Raw genomic sequence first — 13,282 nt, 5'->3', positions numbered from 1 at the left:
GAGTCTTCCTCTGTCGTCCAGGCTGGAGTGCAGTGGTGCAATCTCAGCTCACTATAACCTCCGACTCCTGGGTGCAAGGGATTCTCCTGCCTCAGCCTTCTGAGTAGCTGGGACTACAAGCGCATCCACCATGCCCTATTAATTTTTGTATTTTTAGTAGAGACGAAGTTTCACCATGTTGTCCAGGATGGTCTTGATCTCTTGACCTCGTGATCTGCCCACCTCGGCCTCCCAAAGTACTGGGATTACAGGCATGAGCCACCATGCCCAGTTGTTAATTCTTTTATCTAATGGTCAAAGTGAAGTTTTCTCAGTGAAATTTACCAAATAAATCTGCCCTATTAAAAAATGTTACCTTCTGGACAGAGTCCCAATGCTTCATAAGTAAGGAGTTCATTGGCAGAAAAGCAATCATGAAGTTCTATTACGTCAATATCACTTGGTGTCAGGCCAGATTTCTCATAGCATTTTCTTGCAGCTTCTTTACTCATATCAAAGCCAACCTAAAACCAAAACCATATATAAATAAAAGGCACCAAAGCTGGGCCTTTTAGACAAGTATTTTAAGAGATTAATAGATGTATAACCTTAACAGCTGATACTCGACCACATATATTGAAATCTTAGCCAGGTGCTCATACCTATAATCCCAGAACTTTGGGAGGCCGAAGCAGGAGGATCGCCTGAGCCCAGGAGTTTGAGACCAGCCTGGGCAACATTGGAAGATCCAGTCTCTACAAATAATTTAAAAATTAACCTGGTGTGGTAGTATGTGCCTGTGGTCCTAGCTATTTGGGAGTCTAAGGCAGGATGACCGTTTGAGCCCAGGAGGTAAAGGCTGCAGTGAACCAGGATCACCTCACTGAATTCATCTGGATGAAAGAGCAAGATCCTGCCTCAAAAAAAAAAAAAAGAGAGAGAGAAGAAAGAGGAAAGGATCACTTGAGCCCAGGAGTTCAAGACCAGCCTGGGAAATACGGCAAAACTCACAAACATTAGCTGGGCATGGTGGCATGTGCCTGTAGTCCCAGCTACTTGGGAGGCTGAAATGGGGGAGGATTGATTGGGCCAGGGATGTGGAAGTTACAGTAAGCTGAGATCACACTACTGCATTCCAGCCTGGGTGACAGAGTAAGACCCTGTCTAAAAAAAAAAGAAAAGAAAAAAAACAAGAGCAACAACAAAACGAAACAAAACAATCTTTGTTTTTCCCTTAACTCTGTAAGATTGGAGTTCTAGGTATAGTCAACTTAAAAAATAAAGATAAATAGCATGTCTAGTTAATTAACAGTTATCATTTAATAATGCATGCCTCCATCATAAGAAGCACGTTCTCATTAGCTATTTTCCCTTAACAGATTTTTAAGGATGGACTATAATACTAAAATTTTTAGACCAATTTTTGCAAGTAAACAACTTCCAAAGCTGATGACAGCATAAGGTCACTTTGAAATTTTAAACAGCAATTCTTTAATTTGATTAATAAAACGAAATCAGCCAGGCACAGAGGCTCACATCTTTAATCCTAGCACTTTGGGAAGCTGAGGCCAGCAGATCACTGGAGGTCAGGTGTTCAAGACCAGCCTAGTCAACATGGCGAAACTCTATCTCCTCTAAAAGTACAAAATATTAGCCAGGTGTGGTGGCACATGCCTGTAATCCCAGCTACTTGGGAGGCTGGGGTAGGAGAATCGCTTGAACTTGGGAGGCAGAGGTTGCAGCCAAGATCATGCCACTGCACTCCAGCCTCGGTGACAGAGTGAGACTCTGTTTCAAAAATAAAAAATAAAACAGAATCTCAGACATACCATTTTAATCATGCTTTTTTCTTCAAACGAGCTTGGCAAATCAGTCATCATTTCTTGTGCCAAAATTTCCACAGCTTTGGATTGCAGGCCATACTTCTGTACAAATGCTTCACTGGCCAAAATTGCTGCTGCAGCACCATCTGAAGTAGGACTAAGAGGAGGTAAAAATAATTCTCCACACCCAGAAGCACCTGATCATAGGATTGCAGACTAGGAGTTCCTTCTATGTGAAAAGAAAGGCAAATATGCTTGCTGGTCAGTGGGTTGTCTTCTTTGTGATACCTACAGTTGTAAATCACATATGCTTCCCACCTGAGAACTGGACCTCTATCAAGAACTTAAATGTTGTCAAACACTACTTGGTATCTAGGAGTCCCAAAAAGTTCTTATTGCAAAGAATCACCAATTTGCCTTTAGAGATGCATAAGGCATCTTCTGGGAACTTCTGAGGAGTAAGTCCGAAGGTTATTCCTATCCTAGTGCAATAAGGATTCTACTATAGACTGCCCCAGCTCCAACTTTGCTATCTCCAAATAACTCAGTCCTGAAATCCTTTTGGAAACTGGGACAGGATAGATTGGAAGCCCTCTGTGAGGTCAGTTAGACTTTCTAAGGTTTAACCACAGGTGGGTGGCAGGAAGGGGAGCAGTTACTTCTCTCATTAAACGTTAAAATATATTTTTCTTACCAACATTGTAAGATTGTCAAAAAATCAAAAACTTTTTTAGATGCCATCACTTCATCTAAACTGTATTCATCTTGGAACTGGGAATACCTAAATACAAAATAAATATTAGTTACAAAATGTGAGGCAGCAACTGCAAATTTTGTTGCAGAGTTAGAAACAGAATAATATGTAAATATTCTTTTCACAACTGAAAGGCAGATTTTTATGAAAAGCTTCAACCTTTAATAAATGAGTCAACTGAATTGACCTTTTTAAAAATCCTAACTCTAAAATACCATGTTTTATTTTTTTAAATTTGGTCTTTGTCCTGGGTTCCTGGTTCAGAGCTTCTAAAACCCTTAGAATTTCCTGAATGATAGAACTGTCTTTGTTATGCTAATGAGGTGACTTATGGTGGGCCTTGTTATCTTCAAAATGGGAGACTGACCACCAAAAGATCAACCATGTGACTACAGGGTTGAGACTTTTGAGCCAGCTCAACCTCTGAGAAAAGGAAGACTGGAGATTGAGTTCAGTCATGCGGCCAGTGATTTAATCTAGCATGCTGACGTAATGAATTCACAAAAAATCTGGACATGGGCCAAGCACGGTGGCTCATGCCTGTAATCCCAGCACTTTGGGAGGCCAAGGTGGGCAGATCACTTGAGGTCGAGAATTTGAGACTAGCCTGGCCAACATGGTGAAATCCTGTCTCTACCAAAAATACAAAAATTAGGCGGGCATGGTGGCAGGTGCCTGTAATCCCAGCTACTCAGGAGGCAGAGGCAGGAGAATGGCTTCAACCCAGGAGGTGGGGGCTGCAGTGAGCTGAGATCACCCCACTGCATTCTAACCTGGGCAATAGAGCGAGACTCAGTCTCAAAAAAAAAAAAAAAAAATGGACACGGTGTTCAGTGGGACTTCCTGACTACTGAACATCTTGATGTATCCGGAGGATGACATGTCCTGACTCCATAGGGAAAAGGCAAGAAAGCTTTGCTTTGGGATCCTCCCAGACCTCGCTATATATGCCTCTTCATTTGGCTGTTTCTGATTTATATCCTTTATAATATAATGTAATTTTAATTACTTTCCTGAGTTCTGTAAGTCATTCTAGTGAATTATTGAACTCAAGGGAGTCATGGGAGCCCCTGGATTGGTGGCCAGTTAATCAAAAGTAGAGTGGCATGGGCATCCCACTTGAAGCTGATGTCTGACGTATGAGCAGTCCTGTGAGGACTGGGTCCTTAATTCATAGTTTGCATTAACTCCCAGGTGCTTCATGCCAGAATTGAGTTGCAATATACTCAGCTGGTGTTAGATCAGTTGGGGATTAAAACAGAATACTATATTTATGTTTCCTGGCAAATTATAGAATACTAGCTCCTTAAAAGCAAAATCAAGTGACCTGCAGTTCAACTTTTGTGATGATAACATTATACAAGTAAATTAATTAAAGCTAATGGAGCTTTTAAATAAATGTACAAAATGGCCAGGCGTGGTAGCTCACACTGGTAACCCAGCACTTTGGGAGGCCAAAGTGGGCAGATACCTGAGGTCAGGAGTTTGAGACCAGCCCGGCCAACAAGACAAAACCCGGTCTCTACTAAAAATACAAAAATTAGCCAGGATCATAGCATACGCCTATAATCCCAGCTACTCAGGAGGCTGAGGCATGAGAATCGCATGAATCCAGGAGGCAGAGGTTGCAGACAGCCAATATCATGTCACTGCACCCCAGCCTGGGCGAAGAGACTCTGTCTCAAAAAAAAAAAAAAAAAACTGTCTCTGATAATTCTAGTCTACAAAATTTAAAAAGATGTTACATACAAGTGACATTTAACTATAAACAAAATTACAAATAATGGTTTAAAACAGGGACTGGTTATTTCCAACTAAAATTATTACAATAAATTTCACTAAAGTTGCAATATATGTCCAATTATATCTTTTATTTATTATGAATTTATTTTATTATTATTATTTTAGTGATAGGATCTTGCTCTATCGCCCAGCCTGGAATGCAGTAGCACCATCATGGCTCACTGCAGCCTGGACTTCCCAGGCTCAAGCCATCTTTCTACCTTAGCCTCCTGAGTAGCTAGGACTACAGTGCAGGCCACCACACCCAGGTAATTTTTTAATTATTTTGTAGAGAAAATGTCTTGCTATGTTACCCAGGCTGGTCTTAACTCTTGGCCTCAGGAGATCTTCCTGCCTCAGCCTCCCAAAGCATCAGGATTACAGTGTGAGCCACCACACCTGGACCCCAATGACATCTTTTAACATTAGTCACTCACATTCTTTTTTTAAAAAGTCATTAGTTGGCCAGGTGCAGTAGCTCATGCCTCTAATCCCAGCACTTTGGGAGGCCGAGGCAGGCAGATCACCTGAGGTGAGGAGTTCGAGACCAGCCTGGCCAACATAGCAAAACCCCAACTCAACTAAAAATACAAAAATTAGCTGGGCATGGTGGCTCCTATAGTCCCAGCTACTAGGGAGGTGGAGGTTGCAGTGAGCCGAGATCACACCACTACACTCCAGCCTGGGCAAAAGAGTGAGACTCAGTCTCATACACACACAAAAAAGTCATTAGCTTAAATGATATTCTAAATATAAAGTGGCCAAAAACTGGAACTGAAGAGTTGTAAAAAGTTTACTTAAGTATAAGCCTTTTGTAAGAAAAAAATATAACATTCTAGTTGATATAATTGAGATCTTGGCATTTGCTTTTCAAGTATAAAGTTGCATATTACATAGTAGGATAACCCAGATTTTCATTATTTCATGTCTCTGAAATACTTACGGGTTATTAACTGAATGTTTATGATTTTTCCATCCAATTTTTGCAAAGTGTTCAATTTTTGTTCCTGTAGAGAAAGCAAACATCTACTAGTGGGTGAATGTTTTTCTGCTGCCTATTAACAAATGTTGCAGTGGTACTCAGTATTCTGCTAAATATTTCCATATTTTCCCTTTCATATATATTATCAGTATTAAAGACTTCAGCACTGTTCCCGCAAATAAGTTTTATTTATTATTAAATGTGGGCCTAATTAATGAACTGAATCAACTAATAAGCACACAAGATAAAAGCATTTCAAACTGGTCTATTCTGACTAAAATAAGAGACAAAGAAGGGCGTTACATAATGGTAAAAGGATCAATGCAACAAGAAGAGCTAGCGATCCTAAATATATACGCACCCAATACAGGAGCACCCAGATACATAAAGCAAATTCTTAATGACATACAAAGAGACTTAGACTCCCACACAATAATAATGGGAGACTTTAACACTCCACTGTCAATATTAGACAGATCAATGAGAGAAAATTAAAAAGGATATCCAGGACTTGAAGTCAGACCTGGACCAAGCAAACCTGATAAGAGTTACAGAGCTCTCCATCACAAATCCACAGAATATACATTCTTCTCAGCACCACATCACACCTACTCTAAAATTGACCACATAATTGGAAGTAAATCACTCCTCAGCAAATGCAAAAGAACGGAAATCATATCAAGCAGTCCCTCAGACTACAGTGCAATCAAATTAGAACTCAGAATTCAGAAACTAACTCAGAACTGCACAGCTTCATGAAAACTGAACAACTGGCTCTTGAATGTTGACTGGATAAACGATGAAATGAAGGCAGAAATAAAGATGTTCTTCGAAACCAATGAGAACAAAGACATACCAGAATCTCTGGGACATATTTAAAGCAGTGTCTAGAGAAAAATTTATAGCGATAAATGCCCATATGAGAAGCAAGGAAAGATCCAAAATCGACACCTTATCGTCAAAATTGAAAGAGCTAGAGGAGCAAGATCAAAAAAACTCAGAACCTAGCAGAAGACAAGAAATAACTAAGACCAGAGCAGAACTGAAGGAGATAGAGACACAAAAAACCCTTCAAAAAAATCAGTAAATCCAGGAGCTGGTTTTTCGAAAAGATCAACAAAATAGACAGACCACTAGCCAGATTAATAAAAAAGAAAAGAGAGAATAATCAAATAGATGCAATAAAAAATGATAAAAGGGATATCACCACAGATTCCACAGAAATACAACCCACCATCAGAGATTACTGCAAACAACTCTATGCACATAAACTAGTAAACCTGGAAGAAATGGATAAATTCCTGGACACTTGCATCCTCCCAAGCCTAAACTAGGAAGAAGTCAAAATCCTGGATAGACCAATAACAACAGCTGAAGTTGAGGCAGCAATTAATAGCCTACCACACAAAAAAAGCCCAGGTCCAGATGGGTTCACAGCTGAATTCTACCAGACACACCACTCCTTCTGAAACTACTCCAAACAATCCAAAAAGAGGGAATCCTTCCCAAATAATTTTATGAGACCAACATCATCCTGATACCAAAACCTGGCAGAGACTCAACAAGTAAAGAAAACTTCAGGCCAATATCCATGATGAACATAGATGCACAAATCTTCAATAAAATACTGGCAAACCGATTGCAACAGCACATCAAAAAGCTTATCCATTACAATCAAGTAGGCTTCATCCCAGGGATGCAAGGCTGTTTCAACATAAACAAGTCTCTAAATATAATTCACTACATAAACAGAACCAAAGACAAAAACCACATGATTATCTCAATAGATGCAGAGAAGGCCTTCAACAAAATTCAACAGCCCTTTATGCTAAAAACTCTCAATAAACTAGGTATTGATGGAACGTATCTCAAAATAATAAAAGCTATTAACGACAAACCAACAGCCCATATCATACTGAATGGGCAAAAACTGGAAGCATTCCCTTTGAAATCTGGCACTAGACAAGGATGCCCTCTCTCACCACTCCTATTCAACATAGTAATGGAAGTTCTAGCCAGAGCAATCAGGCAAGAAAAACAAATAAAGGGTATTCAATTAGAAAAGGAGGAAGTCAAATTGTCTCTATTTGCAGATGACGTGATTGCATATTTAGAAGACCTCATCGTCTCAGCCCAAAATCTCCTGAAACTGATAAACAACTTCAGCAAACTCTCAGGATACAAAATCAGTGTGCAAAAATCACAAGCATTCCCATACACCAATAACAGACTAACAGAGAGCCAAATCAAGAACAAACTGCCATTCACAATTACTACAAAGAGAATAAAACACCTAGGAGTACAACTAACAAAGGATGTAAAGGACCTCTTCAAGGAGAACTACAAATCACTGCTCAGTGAAATAGCAGAGGACACAAACAGATGAAGAAACATTCCATGCTTGTTAGGAAGAATCAATATCATGAAAATGGCCATACTGCCCAAAGTAATTTATAGATTCAATGCTATCCCCAAAAGCTACCAATGACCTTCTTCACAGAACTGGAAAAAACCACCTTAAACTTCATACGGAACCAAAAGAGAGCCCACATAGCCAAGTCAATTCTAAGCAAAAAGAACAAAGCTGGAGGCATCACGCTACCTGATTTCAAACTATACTACAAGGCTACAGTAATCAAAACAGCATGGTACTGGTACCAAAACAGAGAATATAGACCAATGGAACAGAACAGAGGCTTCGGAAGCAACACCACACATCTACAACCATCTGATCTTTGATAAACCTCACAAAAGTAATGGGGAAGGATTCCCTGTTTAATAAATGGTGTTGAGAAAACCGGCTAGCCACATGCAGAAATCAGAAAGTGGACTCCTTCCTGACACCTTACACTAAAATTAACTCTAGATGGATTAAAGACTTAAACATAAGACCTAACACCATAAAAACCCTTGAAGAAAATCTAGGCAAAACCATTCAGGACATAGGCATAGGCAGGGACTTCATGACTAAAACACCAAAAGCATTGTCAACAAAAGCCAAAGTAGACAAATGGGATCTAATTAAACTCCAGAGCTTCTGCACAGCAAAAGAAGCAATCATTAGAGTGAACACGCAACCAACAGAATGGGAAAAACTTTTTGCAATCTACCCATCTGACAAAGGACTTATATCTAGAATCTACAAAGAACTAAAACAGATTTACAAGAAGAAAACAAACAAACCCATTCAAAAGTAGGTGAGGGATATGAACAGACACTTTTCAAAAGACATATATGAGGCCAACAAACATATGAAAAAATGCTCATCATCACTGGTCATTAGAGAAATGCAAATCAAAACCACATTGAGATAACATCTCACGCCAGTTAGAATGGCGATCACTAAAAAATCTGGAGATAACAGATGCTGGAGAGGATGTGGAGAAATAGGAACACTTTTACACTGCTGGTAGGAGTGTAAATTAGTACAACCATTGTGGAAGACAGTGTGGCACTTCCTCAAGGACCTAGAAATAGAAATTCCATTTGACCCAGCAATCCCATTACTGGGTATATATCCAAAGGATTATAAATCATTCTACTATAAGGACACATGCACACGAATGTTGATTGCAGCACTGTTTACAATAGCAAAGACTTGGAACCAACCCAAATGCCATCGATGATAGACTGGACAGGGAAAACGTGGCACATATATACCATGGAATACTATGCAGCCATAAAAAGTGATGAGTTTGTATCCTTTGTAGGGATATGGATGAACCTGGAAACCAACATTCTCAGCAAACTGACACAAGAACAGAAAATCAAACACCGCATGTTCTCACTCATAGGCGGGTGTTGAACAGTGAGTACACATGGACACAGGGAGAGGAGTATCACACACTGAGATCTGTGGGGGGGTACTAGGGGAGGGACAGCAGCAGGTAGGGAGTTGGGGAGGGATAACATGGGAAGAAATGCCAGATACAGGTGATAGGGATGAAGGTGGCAAACCACATTGCCATGTATGTACCTATGCAACAATCCTGCAAGTTCTTCACATGTATCCCAGAACCTGAAGTGCAATTATATATACATATAAAGAAAGAAAGAAAGAAAAGAAAAAAAGAAAAAAGAAAATGATGAAGAAGAGCAACAAGGATGAAGCTCTTTAAGATGATCACTTTCCACTTAATGAATAGTAAATATATTTTCTCTTCCTCATGCTTTTAATAATATTTTCTTTTCTCTAGCTTATAAGAATATAGTGTGCAATATATATAATATAAGAATATGTGTAAATCAACTGTTTATGTTATCAGGAAGGCTTCTGGTCAAGAGCAGGCTATTAGTTAAGTTGGGGGGGGAATCAAAAGTTATACATGAATTTCTGACTATGCAGGAGGTTAGTACAACTAACCCCTCTATTGTTCAGGGGTCAACTGTACATTTATATAAAATGACAAGAATAGGCATATCTAAAGAAAAACAAAGTAGATGAGTGGCTGCCAGCAACTACAAGAGGAGGTAATGGACTGCTAATGGGTACAGGGTTTCCTTTTTGGTTAATGAAATGTTCTGAAATTAATCATGGTGATGATCATGCAACTCTGGGAATATGCAAAAAAATCACTGAATTATACACTTTAAAAGAGTAAATTATATGGTATACGAATTATAACTCAATAAAGCTGTTATTAACAACAAATAAAATGTTAAATTGTCCAAGTCAAAAAACTAAAAATAAGAACAAAGTAAACCAAAAGAAAGTTCCAGGAAGATGAAGAAATTAATGAGGGTAAAGAATAGAAAGAATAGACATAATTAACCAAATGCTGTTATTTTGAAAAATTTAACAAAAGAGACAAACTACTAGCTAATTTCATCAAGGGAAAAGAGAGAAGCCATAAATGCACACAAACAATAACTAACAAGAGGAGAATATCATTGAAATAGAAATAAAAATTTACATTGTTAAAAGACTACTTTTCAGACTTCTATACAAATTGATTTGAAAATCTAAATGACATGGATAATTTCCTGGAGAAGTAGACTGCCAAAATTGGCCCCATTGGAAAGATAATGTTTAAACATAAAAAAAAAGAATACCAAGCAACTACCAAGCCAAAAAAAAGAATCGGGCCCCGATGATTTCACAAGGAATTCTACCAAACGTACAAAGCAGTTGGTTTCAATGTTCCAGAAATTACTCAATTTCAAACGTACAAAGCAGTTGGTTATTGGAAATTATCAATTTCTGGAACACTGAAACCAACTGCTTTGTACGTTTTATAGAAACCTACAAAGGTTTAAAGGTTAAAGCTACAAAGATTTAATTGAGAAGGAGTCTGTTGCTCAGACTGGAGGTTTCACACCTTCAGACTGGGCAACAGGCTCCTTCTCAATTAAAAAAAAAGTTGTTTATTTATTTATTTATTTGTTTGTTTAATTGAGAAGGAGTCTGTTGTCCAGGCTGGAGCGCAGTGGCACCATCTCGGCTCATTGCAACCTCCATCTCCCGGGTTCAAGCAATTCTGCCTCAGCCTCCTGAGTAGCTGGGATTACAGGCGCCTGCCACCACACCTAGCTAATTTTTTGTATTCTTAGTAGAGACAAGGTTTCATCATGTTGACCAGGCTGGTCTCGAACTACTGACCTCAGGTGATCGGCCTGCCTCAGCCTCCTGAATGTGCTGGGATTACAGATGAGCCACCGTGCCTGGCCCCTATTTCTTTTTATGAAGCAAGTATAAAATTAACACTCAAACTTGATGATAATAATAATAATATATATATCACTTATGAACAATGATTTGAAATTACTAAATAATAGCAACAGAATGTAATTCCACATTAAAAACAGCAATACATCATGATCAAGTGGTATTTATTCCAGATATGCAAAATTGGTTTACAGTTAGGAATTCATTAATAAAATAGTCTAGCCATAGATCTAAGTGGGGAGTATAATGCAATTATCTCCATAGATACTGGAAAAGCTACAAAATTCAATACCCATTCCCGAAAAAAAAAAAAAAAAAAAAAAAAAAAAAAAAAAAAAAAAAAAAAAAAAAAAAAAAAAAAAAAAAAAAAAAAAAAAAAAAAAAAAAACACAAGAATGTGGTAGTTTATATGCAGCAATCACTAATTTATACACTACAATCCCTGCCTAGAATAGTGCCTGAAATATAAAGAGAAATGAAAAATATTTTACATGAGTTATTCAGTTGAAAAAAAAATGGAGAAGGAATAACCAAAGAGGTTAAAAAAACAAAACAAACAAACCAGGAGAATGAGGTGTCATGGAGGCCAAGAGAAGAGAATGTTTCAAGAAGTGAGTGGTCAGAAAAGACTAATTCAGGCCAAGTGCAGTGGCTTACATCTGTAACCCCAGCACTTTGGGAGGCCAAGACAGGAGAATTACTTGAAGCTAGGAGTTAGAGATCAGCCTGGCCAATATAGTAAGACCCCATCTCTAAAAAAAAAAAAAAAAAAATTAACTGAGCATGGTGGCATACACCTGTAGTCCAAGGCAGGAGAATCGCTTGAGTCCAGGAATTCAAGGCTATAGAGAGCTATCATCATGCCACTGCACTCCAACCTGCATAACAGAGTAAAACCCTCACCTTGAAAAAACAATTATAATCCATGATTCAAGGAGACAAGATTTGTATTATTTTTCCTATTTCAACTTCCTGCTGTGGAGTACTTTAGGTACTTCCCATACCATAGTCTATATGTAAATACTTTCTCTATGACCAAGTTCTACAAGAACTATTGCTTCAATTTAATTCAAAAAACATTTTACATCTTATATATCCTGGCATCCTTCATAATTCCTTAATAAAAAACTGTGGTTTCTCATCTCATGTATATAACTAGTAGGAAGCCTCAAAGTTTTTAAACTGTAACATACCATATTTTTCTATATGTTCTTTTCCAGCAAGCCCAAACATCTGAGGAGCAACTGGGTGAGCAGACAATCCATACTTATCGATCAGGAGGTCAAGATGTTTATCCAAGGGATTGGTCCTATCTGAAAACTAAGAGAGGGAGGACAAAATTTCATAAGTAGTTGACATGATAAGTGTCTTTTTCAAAACTATTAGAGTGCTATTAAGACATTTATTTATTTATTCTAAACACACAGTACACCAGAAATGGTCAATGTGAATAATTCAAGACGTGCTCCACAGGGAAACATGGGAAGAAGAAAAAATAATCAACTAAGCAAGGAGGTATTAACTCTTTCAAGAAATAGTTATTGGGCATCCAGTATGTACCAGTAACTATTCAAGACATGGGAGGAAAAAGAGTGAACTAATAAGATAAAGACTCCGCTCATCTGGTGTTGACATTGAGGGGGGAGGAAGGTAAAAGGTGATGAGGACAGTAACAATATATTTATGACTGAGTGATGACTAATAAGAAAAGATTATTAAATGATTAATATAAAAAAGAAAATAAATATAAAATATAAATAATAATGCTACAGAAAAGAAGAAATCTGAATAAGAAGATAAAGTCTGAAGGTGGAAAGTGCTATTTTATAAACAATAGAGCCAGGCGCAGTGGCTCATGCCTGTAATCCCAACACTTTGGGAGGCCAAGGCAGGTGAAACACCTGAGATCAGGAGTTCGAGACCAGCCTGACCAACATGGAGAAACCTCGTCTCTGCTAAAAATACAAAATTAGCTGGGTGTGGTGGCACATGCATGTAATCCCAGCCACTTGGGAGGTTGAGGCAGGAGATTGCCTTGAACCTGGGAGGCAAAGGTTGCAGTGAGCCAAGATCTCGCCATGGCACTCCAGCCTGGGAAACAAGAGCGAAACTCCATCTCAAAAAAAACAAAACAAAATGAAAACAATAGTCAAGGAGGCATCATTGATAAGGAGACAGTTAAGCAGGAATGAGAAGGAATGGGAAGTAAGTCATTTGGATAACCTTGGAAAAGAAACATTTTAGGCAGATGGAAAAGCAAATACAAAGATTTAAGGCAAGAGCATAACTGGGTGTTT

At 38.4% G+C, this 13,282-nt stretch overlaps 1 protein-coding gene across 3 annotated transcripts in view; it reads right to left on the bottom strand.

Moving 5' to 3' along the window:
* The window catches only part of SCP2 (sterol carrier protein 2), a 97,123-nt gene that overhangs the window by 61,035 nt on the left and 22,806 nt on the right, over positions 1 to 13,282 (bottom strand). For all 3 annotated transcript variants that reach the window (XM_017504385.2, XM_017504383.2, XM_017504384.2), the window contains 5 exons: positions 12,179 to 12,305; positions 5,282 to 5,345; positions 2,497 to 2,583; positions 1,809 to 1,959; positions 356 to 503 (listed from right to left, as the gene is read on the bottom strand). In XM_017504385.2, coding sequence (XP_017359874.1) covers positions 356 to 503; positions 1,809 to 1,959; positions 2,497 to 2,583; positions 5,282 to 5,345; positions 12,179 to 12,305 — 577 coding nt within the window. The remainder of the gene's footprint in view (positions 1 to 355; positions 504 to 1,808; positions 1,960 to 2,496; positions 2,584 to 5,281; positions 5,346 to 12,178; positions 12,306 to 13,282) is intronic.

This window comes from Cebus imitator, unplaced genomic scaffold (assembly GCF_001604975.1).
Source record: "Cebus imitator isolate Cc_AM_T3 unplaced genomic scaffold, Cebus_imitator-1.0 Scaffold322, whole genome shotgun sequence".
Classification (NCBI taxonomy): domain Eukaryota; kingdom Metazoa; phylum Chordata; class Mammalia; order Primates; family Cebidae; genus Cebus; species Cebus imitator.
Note: the sequence above shows the minus strand (reverse complement) of the source record. Positions and strands in the feature narration are given on the sequence as shown.